This window comes from Schistocerca cancellata, chromosome 2 (genome assembly GCF_023864275.1).
Source record: "Schistocerca cancellata isolate TAMUIC-IGC-003103 chromosome 2, iqSchCanc2.1, whole genome shotgun sequence".
In the NCBI taxonomy this organism is placed as follows: Eukaryota; Metazoa; Arthropoda; class Insecta; order Orthoptera; family Acrididae; genus Schistocerca; species Schistocerca cancellata.
Window position 1 is genome coordinate 912,935,544 of NC_064627.1, and position 24,092 is coordinate 912,959,635.

A 24,092-nucleotide genomic window follows, 5' to 3' on the forward strand; every position below is an offset into this window, starting at 1 on the left:
ACATGGAATTCACTGTTTGGTTGGGTGGGACAAATACTTTGTGCACAGTTCCCGTGGTATCAAAGAAAACGATGATCATGCTCTTTACTTTGCTCTTCACCTGACTTTCTTTTTTGTGTCTTGGAGAACTAGTCAAACACATGGGTACAGCTCATGCTCTGTCCCCCAAACACTTGTTGAACCATTGCAAGGGTCTCCGCAGCACTTTTCCCGAGATTCACACGGAATTTGATACACATGCGCAGTTCTGTTTGTGGATCCATCGTAAAATTGCCACACACCAAACACAAAAGAGTATTATGAAAATCACTGTGGACACGCAACATCTCCTCCCAGCTGAATGCCACTCCGCACACTGACTCATCAGATATGCAGCTCTCGCCACCTAGCGGTGCAAAGATCTACTACTCATACTTTCCAGATAGCAGCACCAGTCCCGAAAATTTTGGATTCCACCTTGTATATGGCGAGGCGTGCTAATTTCCAAATTAATAAAGTAAGTGTACTACTGTATAGCCCTGTTGAAACTGTTTTGTATTAAGACTGCTTGAATTGAATCTGAGACATGTTACACTCAAAGACAACTATAAACCAAACCATCAGTGCTTGACTTAGTTGTTATTATTTTGTCTTGAGGTGTGATGGGTTTTTTCGGGTCTTGAGGTTTGAGGAGAAACCGAGATGCTCTTTGGCTAGCTGAATTGGTTACATAACCACAGCCTTGTCATGTGCAGTGTATCCAAGAAAACTGAGGTCAACAACTTGGTGGCAAAACCATTGATCGTGCTTGCTTTGTTCATGGCGATTAAAGTTAGCTTGTATGAGCAAACTCCAAAAAGAAATGAGCACTAAATGCAAACAGTTTACTCTGATTGGGTAGGTGAAACTATACTCAAATAGAAAGTAATGTCCCCCCCCTCTCTCTCCCGTCCCCTCCCTCTCTCTCTTCCCCCCCCTCTCTCCTGCCCCCTCCCTCTCTCTCTTCCCCCCCTCTCCCTCCCCCTCTCTCTTCCCCCCTCTCCCTCCCCCCCTCTCCCCCCCTCCCCTCACTCCCTCCATATTTTCACTGACTGCTAGTTGCAATCAGCTGCATTATCTGAAAGATGATAGATACCAGTCACTTCACTACAGAGTCACTGGAACTTTCTGAAGTGGATGAGCAGCTGCTGGAAGCAGTAAGAAGTTCTATAACAGGATCTGACTTTCATTATTCCACACTCAGTTACTCTCTTTGCATACATCACAACTAACCTCTTGTCCAGTTTGGTGATGTTTTCCATGTCCTGAAGAGTCATTTCCTCACTTTGCTCACAGTAAACTCTTTTTCTTCGTGAGCAACATATCCTTTCCATTGCCCCCAAATCAGTTCAGTTGCTTACAAGTGGCAGTGATAAGATGGTAGTCTTATGACACTATGTCCATATTTGTAAGTTACCTCATCGTTAAAGTGTTGGAAATTGTGGCTTATAAAGGAAAAATAGTTCTAATGATTCTACTCTTTTCAGTGTGTGTCATAACGAATGAACAATGTCGTTTTTTCGAGAGGACAGTGTCGAAGTCTTACCCTGAATGGTATTGAGCATTGTCGAGAATAATTACAGATAGAGTTTCTGAACTTGGTAACAACATGTATTTGAGCCAGTTTGAAAACTTTTCATTTCCTCCTGCTTTTCTGGTGGTTACTTCAATCTGAAAAGCAGTTGCCAGCCATGAATAAAGTCTTGGTAGATGCTGGCATACCAAAGAACAATATACCATATTTGCCAGTGATGTGTGCTGTACCTTCTACTTCTGTTGTCACTCCAACCTTTATGTAACAGTAACCTGTGCTCACCTGTGTTTCATCGTTTCAGACAATTTCATACAGAAATCTGCATAACAATGCAGGAGTGTCACTCTGTTCCATCAACATTTTATGGCCTGAAATATTTTTGTATTTAGAATCATATTCTGCAGACCCATTCGCAAAGTTTATTTGCTGCATTCAAGATGTTCAGCCTTGTGAAATGTCGTTCAAAGCTTACCTGATGTAGGCAGGCATCTGCTTTGACACTGAATTGCTTCTTGTGTGCGAGGATCAAGATTTGCAATTATGTGTTTCTCAATACTTCTCTTCTTGCCTAGCATGTGAAGACGAGGGTTCTGCTTCATTTCTTTCCTTCTCATACTTTCCTTTACCAATACAAAGTATGGTTGATTCGCTAACCTTAAAGTGTGACTGCTTTTCGTGTGGCTATGTTTGAAACAGGTAGGAGAGGTCCTCATTTTCCGCCTGCTTCTCAAAGTATTTCTGAACATTGCACACAAATTGTTACGATTGTCCTTCAACTGCTTTCCATTGCATGGCTTTATTTTCTGATGTGTTTGCACTTTTTAATCCTGCGTCTGCCCCTTTTCTTTCGTATTTCATCATGCATGACAACCACAACAAAAACAATATGTTGGCAGCTGTGTGTTCAGTGCTCTGATTGGAGAAAGGCAGCTTCATTGTGTGAAGTGTCAACTACCAAGTAATTTTAACCAGATTTTATTATTAAACCTTGCAGGGCTCTTCTGCCATTGCTAAACAGTCCACTCATACCAGGACTTTCAGTAACCTAGTAGTATAGACGTACTACTTTCTAGGACCAAGATTTGATGCTAACTAAGCAAACATGGCTAGAGTGCAGACACTATATCATGGTAGAGTGAGGAATCCTGCCCCCACAGGGCTGGCAGCCTGTACCAGTATTCTGTGCTGCTGCAAAAGCAGAACTGTCCTGATGGGTATAGGGATTGTCAGCTTTTGCAGTTGTGTCATACACTCTTCCTGTCAAAGATTGGGATTAGTCCCTTCACTTTGCTCAAAATATGTGAAGAAAAATTAATAACACACAACACAGGGCAAAGTGGAGCATGCAAGGCATTCCTTAACAGCTACAGTGCAGTTGTTTGCCAAGATTGCCTGTGTCATAAACATGGTGGTCAGGTCCGGCATCTACTCTCGACCACATTATTATTGCACAAGGCCATTGCTGAAAACAAGGGGTGATGTTTATAGTAAATAAATACAGTTGGACCAATGCTTTCAGGTCAGTTGTGCCTAAACTGTCAATCACAATGATGTGTTGCTGACAATAAGCCAGCCAAAGCTCCCTCTCACCAAGGTACAGTAATATTGTGGTAGACTAACACCAGTATGTTATGCAAACATAGTTCAAAACATGCCCAACCTAAAACGGCCATTTTAAGTGTCTGCATGATACTTCATTCATGTCAGCTTAAACAGGTGTCTCACAAGTTCCTCTCAGCCGCTGCCTCTCTTTGAACCTCCTATAAGCCACTGATGGAGGCGGAGGTACCTCCCTTACAGATTTGACAGCTACAACTCATTAGTTAAGTATGCTGTCCTTGAACTTATCACTTTAATGTCTTACTCGATACCCACCTCTCCCCACCTGCCTACCTTAGAAGCACGCTGGGTCTGGTTGGCGTACTTCAGTATAAAGTTACCCCTTTAACTAAATTGAGGATTTCTGCATGCTTTTGTAGCATCGTCCTGATGCATTCAGATGAAGGTCAGTACTTTCGTCATGGTTGTCTTCTTCAGTCTGAAAAAAGTAGCCATTAACTACACTTACAAAGGGTACTAGGAAAGTTTTGCAATACAATGCAACAGTACTGTATTTACTCGAATCTAAGCCGCACTCGAATCTAAGCCGCACCTGAAAAATGAGACTCGAAATAAAAGAAAAAAAAATTTCCCGAATCTAAGCCGCACGTGAAATTTGAGACTTGAAATTCAAGGGGAGAGAAAAGTTTTATGCCGCACCTCCAAATCGAAACAAAGTTGGTCCATTGTAATATAAGACACAATTTAGGTCGAATGAATAACGATACAGCTACAGTAGTTTGGTTCGAGTCGTAAGCTTAGTAGTTAAGCTTCACCAGGTAGCCATTGCTATGCGTCAGGCGCTCCGTCCGTATTTATACGGGTACCCTTCCTTTTTCACTTGCTTCGTCTGGTTTGAATCGATTGCTTATTTTGCTTTGATCTGATAAGTGCCGTTTTCTTTGTTATAGATGTCTACCTCACTCTTAAGCTGAAAATGCATTACTGTACTATGTCACATATTGTTTGTCGCATTCTGATAGTGTGTGTTTATGGCCTGTCGCCGCTCGCGGCATGGCTTGCTTTTGTGATCGCTACTGCCGCTTACAATAAATAAATAAAAAAAAGAGAGAGAAAGAGAGAGAGAGAGGAATCGTCTCATTAGCGAAACAATGGTAAAAGACTGCTATTTGTTGTTACTTACACTGCTGCTTTCTTTGATAATGTTTAACAAGAACCAAATAATAGACTGTGTATGATAGAACATGTTCTGAACGAGAGTTAGGCGAAAATTTTTCTCAGTTTGAAAATCTTTGCGGCCGCTTCTTTAGTACATCAAATTCTGCACAGAAATTAGTCATCTTGCCGCGCTTCATTTCTGACTGTATCACTATTAGGTATAAGAATAATACGACTATAAACATGACAAGGATATGTACATTCTTCCGCGTTTGCTGTTGTCTCACTCTACTTTCGCAGTTTATTAGGCAGGCAGGAATTAAATGAGATAGCAGCGAACACGAAGGAATACATGGCAAAATGTTTATATTCGCATTCTTTCTTATGGTGAAGAGAATACTGCATGTGATTCACATTTCATCAGGTTCCTATTAGCAACCATCTCTTCTCACAGGTAGGAAAAAATTTAGAACGTAGAGTTGGCCATATTGACAAACATCCCAACAGTCTTGCCAGTCGGATTTTCGTAGTACATTGAAATTCTGCTACATTCGAAGATGAACAATACGGAATTTGTACTTACTTCGTTGGATAATGTATGAAAATGCAGTGGTCGAAACTCGGCAGAGAAAAAAAGCTCGTCTTCCACCCTTTTTTTTAAAAAAAAAAAAATTATTTACTGACGCAGAGGTTTTGGCGCCAGTATTTATCTTTGTGCCTACAAAGCATGCCTGTATAGCGCTACATATATTCGACGGGAGAAGTTAGTTGTGGCAGCACCTACCAACATTTTTCAGAACTTCCGCTTGCTTTGCACTCGATTCTAAGCCGCAGGCGGTTTTTTGGATTACAAAAACCGGAAAAAAAGTGCGGCTTAGATTCGAGTAAATACGGTAAGTTGCAGTAGGCTGATTATTGCTGTGTTCTGAGAATACTTTGTACTTGCATTCTAGCCGCTGTGCTGTCTGTGGGCATAGTCGTTCACTAGCGAAGTTAGTTCGAAGTGCTTGCTATGACATTGTGGTCACGAAATGAATTCGGGCAGTGTTACGTTACAACTTTGCATGTAGTTTAAACATAGTTAGATGCTTTGAAGAAATGATTTTTGCACTCTGTGATGTGTGTCCTCTTTGTACAACTATATTGAGGCGGTACAGAGAATTCCAAAGAGAAAATTTCACTCAGGAGGACGCTGAGGGGACTGGAAGGCCACGATCATCAGTCATGGAGGAAAAACATTGATGCTGTGAGGAAAATGCTAGACGAAGACAAGGTGAATGACCTGTAAGCATATAAAGGATATCTTAGGGCTAAATGCATTACCGGTTCTTTCAGCTCTGTATGACCATTTTAAAGTAAAGAAACTTTGCTGTTTCTGTGTGCCTCATAGATCTAAGTGACAGTCCCAGTATATGATAGGTGATGAAACTTGGGTATGCTGTTATGACATGCTACAACACAAAACAAAGTTTGGGTCTTTGAAGAAGACAACACACCCATAGCTGTCAGAAAATTCTGACAAGTAAAGAAGAAAATAATAGCTGCTCCCCCCCCCCCCCCCCCCAATACGATGCGGAAGACAGTCACAGCTAAGTAATACACTGAGCAATGCCTACCCAAAGTTATCCAATCTTTGAAGAACCTGCAATCAAAGTCAAGAATGGTCACTAGGTTCCTCCATCACGACCGCTCACTGTCCCAAAGCATGCACTGAATATGAATATGTCCCGGGTACAGAACTGAAACTTCTTGAGCACCCTCCTTGCAATCTAGACTTTGCTCTTGTGGCTTTGCACTGTTGCCGCTTGTGAAAACAAAGCTGAAAGGAGTGCAGTTTACAAATGATGAGGACCACCCAAGGGCTTGGAACAAGTGTGCCTCACTCCTTACAGAAACTTGGGAGAACTGGTTTAGGGGTTGGTTTCGGAGTATGGTGAGATGTATTCAGTGTGGTGGAAATTGCTTTAAAAAAAATTAAGTGAATAAATCTGTATTGCAATACTTTCCTAGAACCTTTGTACTGATCGAATAATAATGCTGTTCTTCATCCAGTTAAGTAAATATTGAATAACGTACCAAACACAGAGAAGGTAGCTAACATGTTTTTTTTCCTGAATAACAGCTCAAATATGGTTATGCAGTCTTAGTAAAAACACAGTTTGCAATTTGAATGTTACATGAATGAATGGACACTGTTGGAGTTGATTAGATTGTATACAGTTAAAGATAATGTGACGACAGGTTACTGTTTTGAAGGAAGATCTACATTAAGCTTCCAGATGCTTGGTGCTACTTATTTTCTCAAAATGTGTATTGTGCTTTGTTTAGTCAATTTAAGAACCGAGTCTTTAGCTGTAATTATTCGTTGTTAATTGCCGTAAAAACTCACTATTGTCACTTCAAGTTTCACAGTTGATTGTGAGCAACATAATATTTTCTGAAGAAACAATTTATTTTCCATGTATTGTCAGATATTGAGGTAGTTGCTTGTAAATTTTGCTCATAAGCATGATAGAAGTGCATTTCTTGTGAACATATTTATGAAAACCTTTAAATCTAATTGCGTAAGCTCTTCGATTATACGATTGTCTTTGACACCAAAATTTTTATTATGTAACTTCTCATGACACACTTGGGTTACACCATCATGAGATGTGTGTCATAAGACAGTGTAAGACTGGAGAAGTGTATACTACAGTAAACTGGTAGCAGCAGCAGCAAACATCGTATATCAAATTAAAGAAAATTAGGTAGGAGGTAACACAAGGATGTTTATTGGAATTACTAAGGATCAATGCGATATACAACCCAGTGGCCAGTATAGCTTGTAATACCTGAAACTGTCATAGCTTTTACATTATAAATTAGCCAAGCTCAGGGGTGGCCAATGTGCGGGCTGTGTGCGTCCCAAGAAGTGAACAGATCACACGCCAAGATAAAAAGAAAGGAAGAACCTTGCAATTGCAAGCACTTGGAATCGAAAGTCAAACAGCTTTCGCAAAACCGTTGGAACTCCTTGATTTTAACCATGCGAGAAGTTAACCTATGGGGCTATTTCAAGACGAGTGTACTATAGCAGATGAGAATCATTACAACAGTTAACAGATCAAATTCAAAATGAAATTCCCAGAATTCCTGCAGCAATTATGAAAGACGTCTTCAAAAACTTGGTGAAATGCCTCGAGTATTGCGTAGCTGCGAATGGGTGTTATTTGTCTGACGTATATCATAAGTAAACCGAATAAATGTTGTATCCTATGTAAAATGTTCAGCTTTGTTTTGCAATTAGTTTGAACGTTGTTCAAATTTGAAATTGTTGGAACATTGTGAAACACCCTGTATATTAGTTGTTTACTAATTTTGTTACAATGTGGTCCAGGTAAGATGAAATGTTGGTCACCCATGCTTTAGATACTACAAGCGTCATTGATTGCTAGGCTGCATGTGGCAGTGGACCGTTGTAATTCCAAAATATGTCCTTGTTCCCCTACTAGGTGCATTAACTTCTGTAATTTGTGTACTAAGCAACAGTGCCGTTAATTAGTAGTTAAAATAAATGTGCCGTGCCTCAAGAAGGTCACATACTACATTTGAATTCGAACATTTTGAAATGTAACAGTTAATGCCCTTCCATTTCAAAAGTACTGTGGATGTGCGACCGTTATGGTGGCATGATCAAGTTGAAATTAATGTAATTTGTGAGCGAGACTTTAGGTGTGATGGTCATATACATGTTTGCTGGTTTGTGTGGCTGTGTTGTGGGTAACTCAATTTTAAAACGAAAGCTGAAACCATGTCAGGTCGGATTACATGTAGTGACCAGCATTTGTACATCTGAATTGAATACCTACATGGAAAGAACCCAACGGAAATTTACAGTGCTTTGAGAGTGGTGTGTGGGAACAGTGTCATTGATTGTAGCACAATATACTGTGATCTGCTTCTTTCCATGGAGGTCGGGTTATCACTGAGGACAACCCAACAAGTGTAAGGCCATTATCTGCAACAGACTACAGCTCTTAGATTATTTCGAGCGATGATTGACAAAAACGTGAGGAAGTTGCATATGAGGCCAGATTGTTTTGTCACTTCAGTTAACAGAATCGTAAATCAAAAGTTAAAGGTGAGTAAAGTTTTTGCCAGATGGGTTCCACATGATGTGGGTGATAAGCAGAAAGCAGGTCGCGATTGCACTTGAAACCTGGATACGAGATTGAGCCAGAGATGAAGTCAGTCATCATAATGGAAAAGTTCAGTCTCCACACCTAAAAAAATTCCTCCACCAACAATCAAAAGTGAAACTGATTATGATCTTTGTGTATGACATGAATGGTGTTATACCTGCAAACAGAATGCCCAAGCGAACTAAAAAGTCTTTCTGCAAAATGTTTTGCGAGTGAAAATTCGTCAAAGAAGGCCTTCTGTGATTGCAGCTGGTGTCCTCATTTAGCGTGATGCATATGCTAGGTGTCATAGGCACTATGATAATGTCAATAATTCCACTTATTGGTAAAAATTGTTTACCTTATAACGCTTTGTACTGCCATATCCAGTTTTGGACATTGTAATTGAATATGTAGGAGTGACAAAAATACTGGGTGTCAATGCCATGAAGAAGTTAAATTGAATTTAATGTAATATATGCTTCTTAATTCGTAATTCTGTCTCGCCACAAATCTGATGACGGGATAATGCAAACACGGCATGAGGAGTCTGGTAAAAAAAATTTCGATGGACAAAACATGTATGATCATTAATGACAACATGGTCACAGATCCCATGGAAGGCTGCTAGTCTAAAATGATGAAACATATTGTCATGAAAAATGTGAGATACATTTAAAAATATTATCACAGTGCAGTAACAACTTCGACTTATACAGTGACACGTTTTAACAGATACATTAGCCCCTCCAGCCATTCACCATTTGCATATATGTTATCATAACAACAGTTATCCAATGACCTTTTCTGTCCATGTCTAAAAACTGTTATTTTTGCTCTTCAATGTTAGAGTAATTTTGTTTGTCAAAATGTCTTTAAGCAGTTGTTGATCCTTTTCAGGTGCATAAAATGTTTCTCAAAACTGGCATGTGTTAATGGCTAGATGCGTAGGTATTATAAAACAATCTTTTCAGGATTTCTGAATGTATTTTTGTAGAGATAAGTCCAACAATTGTGTTATTGGTTTGGACAGTTCTTTTCCTTTTGTTTCATAAACAAGCTTATCACGACAGTCTTAGTGTAATTTCTTAGCGTACAGATTTTCCACTGATAATCATTACTAAATGTAAATTATTCTACAGCATTTCAGGTTGTGCAAGATACCAGTATGCAAAAATCATATGAAAAAGACGATTATGAGCAGAGAGTTTGTAGATTTTTGGAACAGACTAAGGGAGACTCAGAATATGAAGAAAAGGTTCGAAAATTCTTGGAGGAATCTGCACGATGGTAAGTTGATGACTCGTCTTAATCTGTACGTATGCCAGTTAGAAAATCATTAATGTTTCTCTATATTGTATGGTTTACTGTGGAAATTTGTCTTCTTTCTTTATTCTGCAGAAGTGTTGTTCAAATCACAAGAGTAAGTAAATTAGAGAATTAATATTGAGGACAAGCAGCAGGGGTGGGGTGGGACTTCAGGTGTGTGAATTTTTGCAAGAAAATTGAATTACTGAATGTTAAAAAGGCAGTAGTCTGTGTTTATTAGATTTTTATTTGTTTGCCTTTTCGGGTTCAACATGGGCAGCTGCATTGTTTAATGCTGAAAGGACCTTTGTCACCTATTTTCTGGAGGCTTAATGGCAGTTGACAAGTACAGGTTTCTGAGGTTGGCAATTTAAGAGGGCAGCAGTCTGGACAATGGCCCCTTCAACATACAAGAGACTGGTGGTCACCATACTAGAAAAAAACAGTATTCTGTGGAAACACAAGCAGCCAAAATCTGCTCAGGAGAATTTTCAATTTCAAGATTTTTCCGAATCACCTTCTGGTGGCCTACTTCAGACGGCTAACCAATTGCATACAGTGATTAAATGATGCTGTTTCTTGAAGGCTTTTGATTTGTCTTGAAATGTCTCTCATACTTTAATTACCTTCTCATGTAATAAAAGTTTCGTTTTACGTGAACCTTTTCGGTTTATTTAAAAAAAACTGTTTTTTCCCATAATCCATTAGTAAAACTAGAGAAAATTGACTTGATTTCTTTGTGATGTGTTAAAAAGGGTAGTAGTACTTGATCTTCAAAAATGTATCTATAATAGAGAACTTGAATTACAGTTATACATTCTTATTCAGTATCTCTCTGACCACTAGTTCTACAGATGTACCATCCAATTGAACATTTTCCAATATTTTCAGAATGGGGCAGTTTTATTCATTTTACTGAAAGTTGGCCTCAGTGGGCTTCTGCCCTTTTAATATTCATCGATTCAATTGTTTTCGATGTCACCTCATTTCTTAGTTAATATTTTGTAACTTAATCGGACTATCTTTCACATGTGCTCTCTTTCATTGATTGTGTTCCAAAGTGCTATTTCAATCATCAGAATAAGCATTTTTCCATGCAACTTAATGCATCTGTCACAAAGTGAAACTTGGAAAAAATTCATCTTAAATATTCATTGTGACATTGACTTAAACACTGAAAATTGTGAAATCATCCATAAGTGCTAAAAGGAATCTGTTAAACTTTGTAACATGATAAATCAATCAAATCTAAAGGCCATAAATTCAACCAAATGGCTAGGAATTACAATTACGAAAAAATTGTAATTGGTTTGTTTATAAATAACTTTTCTGCTACCAATCACAATTTCTTGTATTCATATTTTACACGACGTATTTCGGGGAATGATTCCCATTTTCAAGTATGTTTTATCTTTGTAATGTACCATTTTTACATAGTGTTTTCGATCTGTGAGGTTCGGCTTTGTTGTGTTGATTTTATTGCAACATATTTGCATCTTTTTATGTATTGCAGTAAAGTCAACAAAACAAAGCAGAACCTCACATATTGAAAACATTATTTAAAAATGGAATAGTACAAAGGGAAAACACACTTGAAAATGGAAATCATTTCCCAAAATGTGTCTTGTAAAACTTGAATAGAAGAAAATCGTGATTGGTAGCGGAAAAGTTATTTATAAACAAATCCATTGTTTTCAGTCTTTGAAGAAGAAGAAGGAGAAAGTTTATAAGAGACTAATCAACTTGAAAGAGTTGTGAAGAAGGTGAACCAAATGCTGCATTTTATTGGCACAACACTGGGAAGAAACAACAGATCTCTTAAAGAGGATTGCCCACAGTACATTTACTTGTCCTATTTTAGAGTACTGGTGTGCAAAGTGGGATCCTTGCCAGATACGATTAAGGGAGTACATTGAGAAAGTTCAAAGAAGGGCAGCACGTTTAGTATTCTAGAGAAATGGGGGGGGGGGGGGGGGAGAGTGTGGCAGGATCTTCTCACAAAATTTGTCACCTCCAAATGTTAAAATATTTTTTTGAGGCTGAGGAGCTACATGAGGAGAAATGATCATCACAAGAAAATAATGGAAATAAGAGCTCACACAAAAAGATACAGATTTTTTTTCACATGCTCTTTGAGAGTGTAATAAATAGAGAATTGTTTTGAATGTGGTTTGATGAACCTTCTGCCAGGCACTTCAGTGTGATTTGCTGAGTAGTCAGATGTAGAACATGTAATTCAGATAATATAGTTATGGAATAAGCTAAGTCTTGAAGTTTTGCAAAAAAGTTAATTTCTCAGTTGTTTCCTGTGGAGTTCAAAGCTACGAAAAGAATTTTTTCAATTGTTGGAGTGTAAGATTGTTTCAGCTCTGTTTCAGCAAAGAAACTTCAACACAGTATTGTTCTGTAACATTTAAAACATGTTCGTCCACAAATGAATCACAAGTACCCTGCCAGTTAGTACAGGCAAGCAATTGAGTTCATATACAGGGTTGTGAGAACTAATTTACTATTTCATAATTTCCCATGCACAAGTTGTTGTTAATTTGTATTGTGAAGATCAGAATTTCAAACCTCTTCATATAGTGCAACTATGACTAAAAGTTTATTACAAGGGTTACATGAAAATATGATTATACGTTTCATTTGTGCTTATCATATTATTTATCTTCATGAAATAAAGCAGCTGAAAATGGTAATGCATTTTCTTTCCCTTTGTTCTACTTCATTTTTATAAATTTATGTATCAGTTTCAAGGTAATTGCTTATATTCATGGTGACCATTTGTTTAAGGAAAAAGGAAAGGAAAGCTCAGGAGGAAAAATCAAAGAAGAAGAAAAAGAAGGAAAAGAAGTCCCGTGATAAGGAGAAGAGTAAGTATTAGAGCTGTTGTTTTATTTTCTTAAACTAACACTTAATTATATAGAAAGTGTGTTCTCTCTCATGTGACAAGAATTCCTCATAAACATGTCAGAGCAATGAAAATGTTTCAGAAGTTCGATAAAAGTTAGTGTGTATGTAAATATGAAACATAAGAGCAGCATAATCTGAGTCCAAAAGCTTATAGTATTGCCCTCCCCCACTGCACTGCAGACATATTGTTGATGCAATTTTTGATTTCCTGTCCAGTTAATCCCAGACTGTGTGGTGCTGGCCATAGAGCCATAGATCGTGTGGTCAATGCCATGCTCAGATGATCACCTGTGAACATGGATCATAGTCTAGTGTGCATAGTGTCCCCTGCAGTCATTGCAGACCTGCTTTTGGATAGTCTTAAAGCCGGTATTTCACTATCATATTTGTTTAACAAAGAAATATGTTCAAATATTCATCAAACATCTGTAATGAGACACCAAAGAGGGGTATTCCACTTGTCGTCATATTTTTTTGTCAATGTTCAAGATGGCAGACGACAACCTGTTATCATGCGCTGCAGTTGATTGTACCACAGTTGCAGTTCCATTGTGTGTGCTTCCAGAGGCAGTGGAAAGTAAAGGAAACATACTTAGATGAAGCTTTGGGTTTTATGGCGAGTTAATAAGTTATCCGAAAAATATATTATTAGAGCTGCAAGTGGCGGACGTCAAGTCTTGTATGAATTACTTACAAATGGATTAGAGTGCATTTCAGTAGTTTCTCAGTAAAGTGGCTTCTCATATTACAGAACAGAACACTCAGTTGACAAATGCTGTATGTGCAGAGACAGGCTCACTATAATAATATGATTTCTTGATACATGAGAGAGCTACCGTAGCTTAAAATACAGCACTCTAATTTAACACATTTCACATTAACCAAAATAATTCCAGAAATATGTGAAGCGATCTCTAAATCAGTAGAGGAGGAATATCTTATGGTAAATAAATGTTTTGTACACTATATAGGCAATAAGAACTATTTTTATTTTTTAATAATTTAATTAATAGAATTAGTCTTAAAACGACTGTAAAATTGATAAAAATTGCTAAACAGATGAAGTACTTTTTAACTCGCGGCATCCAGAGTTCAAAAGTAGACTAAGTAGAATTAAAAGCTAAGAAAAATAAATTTCTTTTAGAGATGCCCATCTCCTCTATAGCGGCTTTCTGAAAGGCTGCCTGGATGTTTCCGGATATAGAGGTGGATGGCTGTAGCTGCGATTGCGGATATGAAGTCGCTTACGGCGTGTTCCACCTGCCCATCATCACAAGATTAATAGCATGCATTGTGCCTCTTGCCAACCTCCCACTCCAGTTGAAGCAAGGATATTAAAAAAGAGTTGAAGGAACACGCCAACTTAACTTCTCAACCATTTTTATAAACACACTACAGAAGTCAAATATCTCCAGCGATGTCAGTGCTCCAAGTGGTTACATTTCATATTGCAGTGAACGGAAGGCAAACAACTTTTGTGATCAAACCTACGACAAATCCTAGATTTGATCATATTTCTTTGGCGAAAGGCGAGATTTGGCAAAGTTCCGTATTACACTATCAAATATCTTTGACATAAATATTTGACATACAATGTTGACAAAGAATATGGTAGTGTAATACTTGACCTAAGCTCATGTTTTGACATCTCATTTATTGAAACAGGTTATAGCAATGTAAATAATAATGTGAGTGCTATTGAAGTTCTCCAGTATTAGCTCATCCACAGCAGGAACAGGAACACTGAAAGTGGGAGAGACAATAAACAGTATGAGAATGACTCGGACTGTTAGATCAAAAGGAAGATAATCTTAGGAAAGGACCTTTAAGAGTAACAAACTTTGAAGCAGAATGTATTGTACTGCATTGTCCATTTCAGTATAAAATGTTACTTGAATCCTGCAGACCCTCCTCCAAAATTGGAAGTTGTTGTTAGACAGCTGCTATCAGCTTTGAAAATGTTAAATTACTGTAGTGTGAAATAAGAGCGGTTTCTGTAGAATTTGTTTAGTTGCAAGGCTGTTCATTCCCTTTGTAGTACGCTTAAAAAATCTCACAGTGGCAGTAGGAGGAAACGCATGTAAAAATACGGAAATATAAAAGATTTTGGAGCCAGTGGTTTCTTATAGCAGCAGGATTGAAGTAAAAGGAAGGGAGATGAAGGAAAACAACTGGTGAGGTTTAGGAAATGGGGAGAGTTAAAGAATAGTTGCCTAGAATCTTACTGTGTTGGATGAGAAGGAAAGACCATTCGTGCCTGCTCTCTGCAAGAGTAGAAAATGTCGTGCATCAACAATAGTCACTCCCTCTCATTCCGTACACTGAGTCTCCCCTGGCCTAAGGTTCAGGGCATCTTTCCCTTAACTCTCCCTGTTTCCTAAATTACACCAGTCCTTTCACTCCATCCCTCTTCCTTCCCTTCAACAGTTCTGCCAGGAGTAGTAAGAGCATCTAACACAGAAAGGTTGCACATTTCCATATATTTTGTGACCCTTCTGATGCGCTTCATAACTAGATTTTTTATCTATACTAAATACATTTTCAATCATTGATCATTCTTTTGTTGCCTAAGCATGTTGAGTTAGCCAAGGCTGAAGAGATACAGTTCAAGGGTCGTATTATGTTCTAAATCTTACGTTACTGATATAAATCTGTACTTAAAATTATGTTCTATGACTGGTGTCTACTGTTGTGTGGAAGATAGGTCTCAGCTATTGTGCACATTGACCCAGAAATGTACTCTCATCATAAGAGAACTGAATATTTTGATGCTGTCAGTAAAGCCGCATTTACACTTGAATTCAAAACTTTTTCTTTGCAATTCTCCCCCTCCCCCCCTTACACACACACACACACACACACACACACACACACTGGAAGCATATTTTAAACTGTGTCAGTTGTTTGTGTCCGCATCACTGAAGCTGGTGGCAAACATTTCACATTGTACATTAAATAAATTTGTTTCCACCTCAAAGACAAAGTTCTACAATTCCTCTCTCTTGTTTTAGCAAAGAACTCGGTTCCTTTCCTGCATGACTGCTACTTGTGTAATTTGGAATTCCTGTGGTTTGCACTTTGCTCTTTCCAGATTAATCTCTCTGCCTCGGTGTCGTAAATCTGAATATCTATTGCCTTGTGCATTTCACTTCTGGGCAACACATTGATAATAATACTCCATTGTGCGAAGTACACCACAACATAGGCAGCATGACAGACAAAATTGCTTCCTGCAATCCGTACCAACACAGACATGGCAGTAGTTTTTACTATGTTGTAACATGTTGCAAACATTAATCGTCTGGTGCTAACTCCAGACAATGTTGTGACCAATCTGTTAAACCTGTTTCAAACATGGTGCAAACTCTGCTTAAAATACAGATGCTAAATTGTTCTGCAGAATCAGATAATTATGTATACTTAGTGTCCATCTCGATTATACATACAATGTGTCACAAAAAATTTCTTTCCTTTTTGTGTGTAGAAATAATTCCAAAGAATATGTTTGCTCATAATTGGTTATTTCAGATAAGAAGAAGAAGAGGGAACGTGAAGAGCATGAGAAGAAGAAGAAACATAGGAGCAAACGCTCCGATAAATTTGACATAAAAGATTTCGAAGAACAGATGGAGTCAAAGAAGTTCAGAGATGCTATTAGGAAGGAGCTCACTGTTAAGGACGAAACACGAAAACGAAAAAGTATAGATGATGAAGAAGAATTTCTGTATGGATCAGGAAGTGACAAAAAGGACTTGAGGTTTGTTTATTTTTTAAATTTTTTGTTTCTTGTGGTATTCAGGGGGCTATACTATTGCTCACAGTTGCCTTATAACGTTCTTGAGATATATTACAACCTAATTAGATGATTCTTTATCACTGCAAAAAAAAAAAAGGGTGAGCATGAAAGTAGTAAAATAGTGATGGATTGTCAGCTGTCACGTTTAAATTAAGGACTGAGTTTTTGTGAGGAAAAATTGTCTTGTTTTTGCAGATTGCTTGGACTTGAAAACCTTCCTGATCTTGAAGACTTGGAATCAAAGTTAAGTGCTTATTATGCCAAGGTGGAGAAGGATACTGGGTTATCAAAAAGGTGAGAGAAAAAATATATTAACTTCTGTGTTTTTAATTTTTAAAGTTCAGTAATGTGAGGTTATTGTAGACGTTTTAATTTTGATCATTTCCGAATGTGTTTAGATAGTGATGATGCTGCACTGGTCATTGTGACATTTAATTTTGCCTTATGGCCCAGCAAATTTTTACGGTAGTAGCTCTTAAATATTACATGTGTTTGTAGTGTTTTAGGTATTAGGTGTGGAACTATCTACAATGGTTTTTGAGTTGAAAGAATTTATTGTTGCAGTTAATAACAACATGGGAAACAAATTAGCATATTGTATTGAAACTATGCATTCATAAATGTAGGCGCTATTTCACAGAAACTTGGTTGTTGCATATTTGATGAAGTGAAATCCTGTTCTGGAGTAAATGTTTAAAATTTATATTCCTTCTATGCTGTATGCTGTTCTCATCACATGTTCAGTTTATACATCTGTGTGAATGTTGAAAAGTAGAGTCTAAATAAATGTGACAAGTGCACTTCTGATGCAAATGTGGCCCTACTTCTTTCACATATTTTAAGTCTTTATGTTCTTATTTCTGCAGGAGTGAGGAGAAAGGCGAGAAAGAAAAGAAGAGGCACTCCTCAAGCCCGGGGAAAAATAAACATGCATCACCAAAAGTTGTTTTTGTTCACAATGAAGAGGCAAAAGTAGAAGAAACATTAAGAGCAAGAGGTAAGACTAGATGTACATGTGTGAAATGTGTGTTCCTTTGTAATAAGAAGAAACTGTTTTAATCATGTTGGCATTAGTAATATTAGAATACAAAACTTCGCAACATTAGTTGTAGGAGGACTGTTGTTGGTGTTACAAAGATCGGCCTCAGTTATTTTATACATTGTAATTTTCAAAGCACAGAATTAAAAAGGAAAAGGTAAATGATAAGAAGAGATGTGTTGTTTCACGGGTGTTGGAGGATAGGGGTTGATAAACTTATTATGTAAAACCTACTGTCAGTTTCTGTGAAAAGATAGAACTGGCTACATAGCTGTACATTCTCTTGAAACTTCCTGGCAGATTAAAACTGTGTGCCCGACCGAGACTCGAACTCGGGACCTTTGCCTTTCGCGGGCAAGTGCTCTACCAACTGAGCTACCGAAGCACGACTCACGCCCGGTACTCACAGCTTTACTTCTGCCAGTACCTCGTCTCCTACCTTCCAAACTTTACAGAAGCTCTCCTGCGAACCATGCAGAACTAGCACTCCTGAAAGAAAGGATATTGCGGAGACATGGCTTAGCCACAGCCTGGGGGATGTTTCCAGAATGAGATTTTCACTCTGCAGCGGAGTGTGCGCTGATATGAAACTTCCTGGCAGATTAAAACTGTGTGCCCGACCGAGACTCGAACTCGGGACCTTTGCCTTTCGCGGGCAAGTGCTCTACCAACTGAGCTACCGAAGCACGACTCACGCCCGGTACTCACAGCTTTACTTCTGCCAGTACCTCGTCTCCTACCTTCCAAACTTTAGAGCACTTGCCCGCGAAAGGCAAAGGTCCCGAGTTCGAGTCTCGGTCGGGCACACAGTTTTAATCTGCCAGGAAGTTTCATATCAGCGCACACTCCGCTGCAGAGTGAAAATCTCATTCTGGAAACATCCCCCAGGCTGTGGCTAAGCCATGTCTCCGCAATATCCTTTCTTTCAGGAGTGCTAGTTCTGCATGGTTCGCAGGAGAGCTTCTGTAAAGTTTGGAAGGTAGGAGACGAGGTACTGGCAGAAGTAAAGCTGTGAGTACCGGGCGTGAGTCGTGCTTCGGTAGCTCAGTTGGTAGAGCACTTGCCCGCGAAAGGCAAAGGTCCCGAGTTCGAGTCTCGGTCGGGCACACAGTTTTAATCTGCCAGGAAGTTTCATATCAGCGCACACTCCGCTGCAGAGTGAAAATCTCATTCTGTACATTCTCTTGTTTGCTGCTGTATTAAAGTCTGTGGTACATTCCTGACACTATAATTTGGTCAACAGTACATTACTTCTTTACTTACTTCATGCATAAATATGCTATAAACTGTTACAGGCATTTAATTTCGAACGCTTGTTTGTTGTCTGCCTGGATTGGAATACAAGCTGAGAACTAAAAACAATAATTCTCAAGAAACAATACAGTGCAGATCTTTATTTACAGTTGGCTGGTGTCAAGTTACATGCTGCAATCAAGAACCAATCAAAAAGTTTCCATTTCAGGGCAATGCTGCAGCGTACATGCTTTGCCGGTATACAAGCACCAATATGGGAGCAATGAATTAGTGTGGCATTTGTGTCTTTTCTGTGTGTGTGTGTGTGTGTGTGTGTGTGTGTGTGTGTGTGTGTGTGTGTGCCCACGCGCGTGCAGAAAATGTGGAAACATGAACTATGGTGTCGTTATTACCAAATGAGTTCAGACAGGACCAACACCAATGGGTCTGCTTTGGAGAAAGAAGAATATGTTTGGGGCAGCATGTCTGTCGAAAACAACCTTGGTGGAAGGTGCGCCAAGGGGTGCGCTCTTTCATGAGAAATTCAGGTCCCATATTGCAAGTGTAATGCAGAAGTTAACTGCAACTGTAGTCGGATACACTTCAGTAGTCACCCTAAGGTCCTGATATCTCCCTATGTGATTATCACCCTTTGATCCGTTAAAAAGGCCTTGAAGGGTTGACTATTCCTGTTGGATACAGATGTGCTGCAGGCAGTTACGGACTCCTTCGTGCAGCAGGACAGGGTGTTCTACCAAACAGGTATCTTCAACCCCGTGTATGATTGCCTCAGTGCTCATGGAGATATTGCTTCATTGATGTACCAGTTTTGGACTGTACAGTTTTTGAATGGAACCTTTTTGATTGCCCCCATATATGTTGCTTTCAGAAGACTTCTACACTTCTGTTAGGATAACCTCATTCCCCCATTGTAATGTTTTTGTTTGACCACAACATTCTGATATGTATTCATTCTTTCTTAATTCTTTCACTGTGAAATTATGATATATCAATTTTATTAGTAGTGATCATATTTGTATACCAAATAATTCTTTTTGCTGCAGAAAAGAAAAAGATGGATATGTTTGCAGACTCACCTTCACCACCAGCAAATTCAAAGGAGAAAGCAACACCGGAGTCCGCTACAGTCATGCCTTCGAAATGGAAGATACAGATTGGCTCAACAAACACTAGGTATGTGGCCATGCGTACATGCATCATCAAAATTAATTATTGTGTGTTTTAGATACTCAGTAATAATATTGAAGACCTCATTGTAGCAACTTCTTCCTTGGAATTAATTGTGTCCTTGGCTGACCAGCAGTAACTTAATCGTGATGGTACATGTGATCCCATCATTGCTCCAGCAGACAATTTGGCTTCTTAGTTCAAACAAGCAGTAGTAAATTTATTTTCCTATTCTTAACAAAAATCTCAAGTACTTCCATCTCTAGTTCATGATTTGCTTGAGCTGTATCTCTGTTCCTATTTAAGAGAGAAATTTTGTGCATTGGCATTATTGTGTTCTGACTTATGAATTCTGATATATGTCTACTCAAATTGCAACACTGTGCAAAGCTTCATAATATTATCTGCCAGATTTAATATCGTGGCATCAAACGGCATCATTTTCCCAGCAACTATCCTGTAGAGCTGTGCTATAATGAAATGAACCGTCTTTGTGATGGATGTGACTATTTCCTTGTTCCTTTTCCAGTTAGTGGATATTGTTTGTGGTACAGTGGACCAAGGCAGTTTTCACATCTCATTAGTCTTTTTGGCTTATGTGAAATACTGTGTAGAAATTACAATCAACGGCCTGTCCAGGCTTTAGTACATTCATGTGAGAGTTGCTGCAATTGATAATGTGTTAAAATCATATGTATATGCTTTGTTGGTCAGTATGTTCAGTTTACTGAATTTAATAAATGCTGTTCATTTTATGAGAACTGCAAGAATTTTTATGTTGTCTTTTGTTTTACAGAATTAAGAAAAAGGACAAATCTCAAATTGAAAAGGAACCATGGGATGAAATTGAAGAGAAGAGGTTCATTTTCTTAAAAGATAATGATAAAGAAGGTAGTGAAGATGAAGCTGAGGTGCGCAAGAAGAAACAACCGGAAGAAAAGTTTAGTGCCAGGAAATCCAGAGAAACAGCTGAAAAGATTGTACAAGAAAAACCTAAAAAAGAAAGTTCAGAGGAAGCAAGAGAAGATTCTATTACTAAAACGCAACAGTTTATGGATAAGTTTCAGAGTGGTTTTAGAATAAACTCGTCTCGGTCCTCAGAAAAAAAATCAGATGAGCTCCCTCCCCTGCCACCTGGTATGCCCCCGAAGACATCATTCACCATATCAGGTAGAGGCAAGACAACACCAGTGTTAGCAAACTCCAGTTCACAAGCTAAAGGCCCAAGGACTGATAGTGATACAGATTCCAATGCTTCTGAGAAACGAAAGAAAAAGAAACCACAGCAGCAACAACCACAGCAACAGCAGCCTACTCCTACATCACAACAGACACCAACTGCAGCTTCATCTAGTGCAGGTCCTGGTAGAAGGCTTTCATCGGGTGAATCATCACGTAGCAGGTCTCGCTCTCGAACAAAGTACAGCCGTGCTTCTAGCAGTAATAGCTCACGGTCTCGCTCTCGTTCATATCCAAAGAATAGGAACAGGTCTAAATCTGCTTCCTATGACGGTAGACGATCGCGCTCAGCATCATATGCTAGGTATGGTAGCCGTTCAAGGTCCCGATCTTATTATCGTAGTTCAGCATCACGTTCAAGATCTCGTTCGTACCGTAGCCGCAGTCGATCATATGATCGCTATTCACGTAGCCGATCTCGGTCTGAGGATTACAGGAGGCGTAGCAGAAGTGAATCTGATGACCGTCGCAGGAGGCACGATTACCATATGAATAAATTTCAGGGTCGATATCCACGTAATCGTGGCACATATTACAGGCCTCGTTTCCAGAGCAATTATAAGAATGCACGTGGTGGAAGTAATTTTGCTAATCGTGGGAACAGGAATTTCCATCAAAAGTATGGACCCGGTCGAGGAAACAGGCCATTTAACAATCGAGGGAGAGGGAGAGGAAGGCCAAGGTTTTTTCACTATAAACCTAGTTCTGGTTACAGAGACTACCATAGCAGACGTTATGAGGGAAGACCTCGATCCAGAAGTAGTGATGGTAGGAGGAGCTACAGCCGTGAAGATGATGATCCTATGAAGAAAGTTGATGCAGCGAAAGAAAAGATAAATAAGTATATTGCAGAGGAAAATAAGAAAGATGATGCACAAGCAGCTTCCAGTAAATCTAGGGATGAACCATTAAGTGAAGGGGAAGCTGTTGATGATGATGATTATGGGTTGCCACCATTACCTCCAGGTGGCCCACCATCAAGAGAGTCAAGTTATGTTGACCGTAAATCTTACGAAGGTAAATGGGCTGAGAAAGACTCTGAAGAGAAGAGTTCAAGAAATAGGGGATCAGAGGGCCCAAGATTACCCCCAGAAAATAGCATTGAGGAAATGGACAAGTTTCTGAATAAAGTTAAAGGTCAGAAAAAAGATGACTCAAAGGAAAGAAGTAAATCATTTGGAAAATCGAGCAGTAACTGGTGATCTTCATCGGAATTATGACTGTAAAATATTCCTTTGCCTTAACTTTCCATGTTATATTTGTGTGTGAGAAATTGTGTACATCTCAGTAAAAGTAATTGTAGTGTTGTGTGCATAGTGAACTGAATTATTTTTGTTCTGTCACTATTTTGACTTGTGCACTATTATCATGACACTGCTGATACACATTGTAAATATTTTGTAATCTTACGTTATTTAATATAACCTTCCAGTTCGTTGTGTGAGGTATGTATTGTTCCCTTCATTTATTTGAAAGCACAGCAGATCGGCAGAAGTATGATTTATGTAAAAGTGAGTCTCCAATTATAATTGATAGAACATTCCAACTTTTAAGAATAGTGCCTGAAAGACTGCTGAAACTGTGTGTAGCTTTTAAGCATTTCAGTAGTTGAATAGTAATTTCTTTGAATGCAATCAGTTTATCATTGCATAGTTTTATCAAAAACAGAAATGTGATGTTCTTGCAATACTAAATATTTCGGTTCATTACGAGGAAAATCAGGCTGTCATTCAGGCTGTACAAACAACATAACACCTCCTTTGAACTTCATTTAGGATATTTGACACTTGACAGAAATGTGAGATACGAACTTCATTTTAAAATTTTGTAAATTGTCGTCTTACTGTCTTGGATACAGTAATAAATTGTATCAAAATACATTGTATTTCATTCTTTGTATTTATTACAGCTAAACAAATAAATGAATGAACCTGGCATTTTGTTGTAAATTCTGAGCTAATTTGATAAAGCATTTTTTTATTCTATACAAACTGTAAATTGTTATGCAAAATTGAAAGTATTGTGGTAACGAACTATTTTCAGTTGCAGTGCTTGATACATGCTAAGGTGCAATTTTAAATTGCAGTTTGGTGACATTACTTGCAAAATATGGAAGTATTTTCACTGGATGAAAAAGGAAACAAAAATGCAAATGACACTGAAACTAGTGCCATTTAATGACAGTATATTCCTGTGTTACAACACATCAGTGATGAGTTTACACACATGCATATGCTTCGAACTATTCACAAAGACCTTAAATTCTGCACTTAATAGGTTCATTAGGTGGTCATCTGCAGGTCCCCATGAGAGCATAATAAACTGCTAACAGCTGTTATCAATTGTTTTAAAAAAATTGAAGTCAGTCAGTAAAAGTAAACTCAAATAAAGTGTACTTGCGGTAATGTCAGATAGATTAACACACAGATGGCCCTGAAGTTCGTAGTCACAGAATCCAGTGCCATGAACTAATAACTGGCAGAACATTGGGGGCGATTAGTGCAGGGAATGTCACAGAGGCAAAAAGCACAGTACCATTAGAAATGTGATTAAAATGTAATACAAGATGTCTACAGGCCATGAAAATGAACAGGTGGTCATGAAAGTGATATAAAGAGGGTGTATATGACCTGGGAAAAACCCGGGACATTTTTAGAATTCTGGGAATCTTTCATTGTTTTAGTTTTCAGTTAAATTTTTGTAACTTTGACTGGTAAGAACAAATACTCTGATGAAGGATATTACTGTATCTCGCTATTGGAGAATAATACTGCAGCAATACAACATGAACAATGGGAAATAAAACTTAAGTTGCAAAGGATATGCGCCATATACAACAACAAAACACAGTGCTTATACAAGAGCAAAATGTATCGAAGGGTTTATGAAGACTACGCAATGCTTCATAACTAGCGTTCTGATTGATATGCACTTAAAACCCAC

At 38.5% G+C, this 24,092-nt stretch overlaps 1 protein-coding gene across 4 annotated transcripts in view; it reads left to right on the forward strand.

Annotated features, from left to right (window-relative positions):
* Positions 1-23,086, forward strand: part of LOC126162856 (tetratricopeptide repeat protein 14 homolog) — a 73,184-nt gene extending 50,098 nt beyond the window's left edge. For 3 of the 4 annotated variants that reach the window (XM_049919631.1, XM_049919634.1, XM_049919635.1), the window contains 7 exons: positions 9,576-9,723; positions 12,535-12,614; positions 16,183-16,411; positions 16,646-16,744; positions 17,317-17,447; positions 19,787-19,916; positions 20,707-23,086. In XM_049919631.1, coding sequence (XP_049775588.1) covers positions 9,576-9,723; positions 12,535-12,614; positions 16,183-16,411; positions 16,646-16,744; positions 17,317-17,447; positions 19,787-19,916; positions 20,707-22,351 — 2,462 coding nt within the window. In that variant the 3' untranslated portion in view covers positions 22,352-23,086. The remainder of the gene's footprint in view (positions 1-9,575; positions 9,724-12,534; positions 12,615-16,182; positions 16,412-16,645; positions 16,745-17,316; positions 17,448-19,786; positions 19,917-20,706) is intronic. The other variant, XM_049919632.1, reaches the window with a different exon arrangement.
* The last annotated feature ends 1,006 nt before the right edge of the window (positions 23,087-24,092 follow it).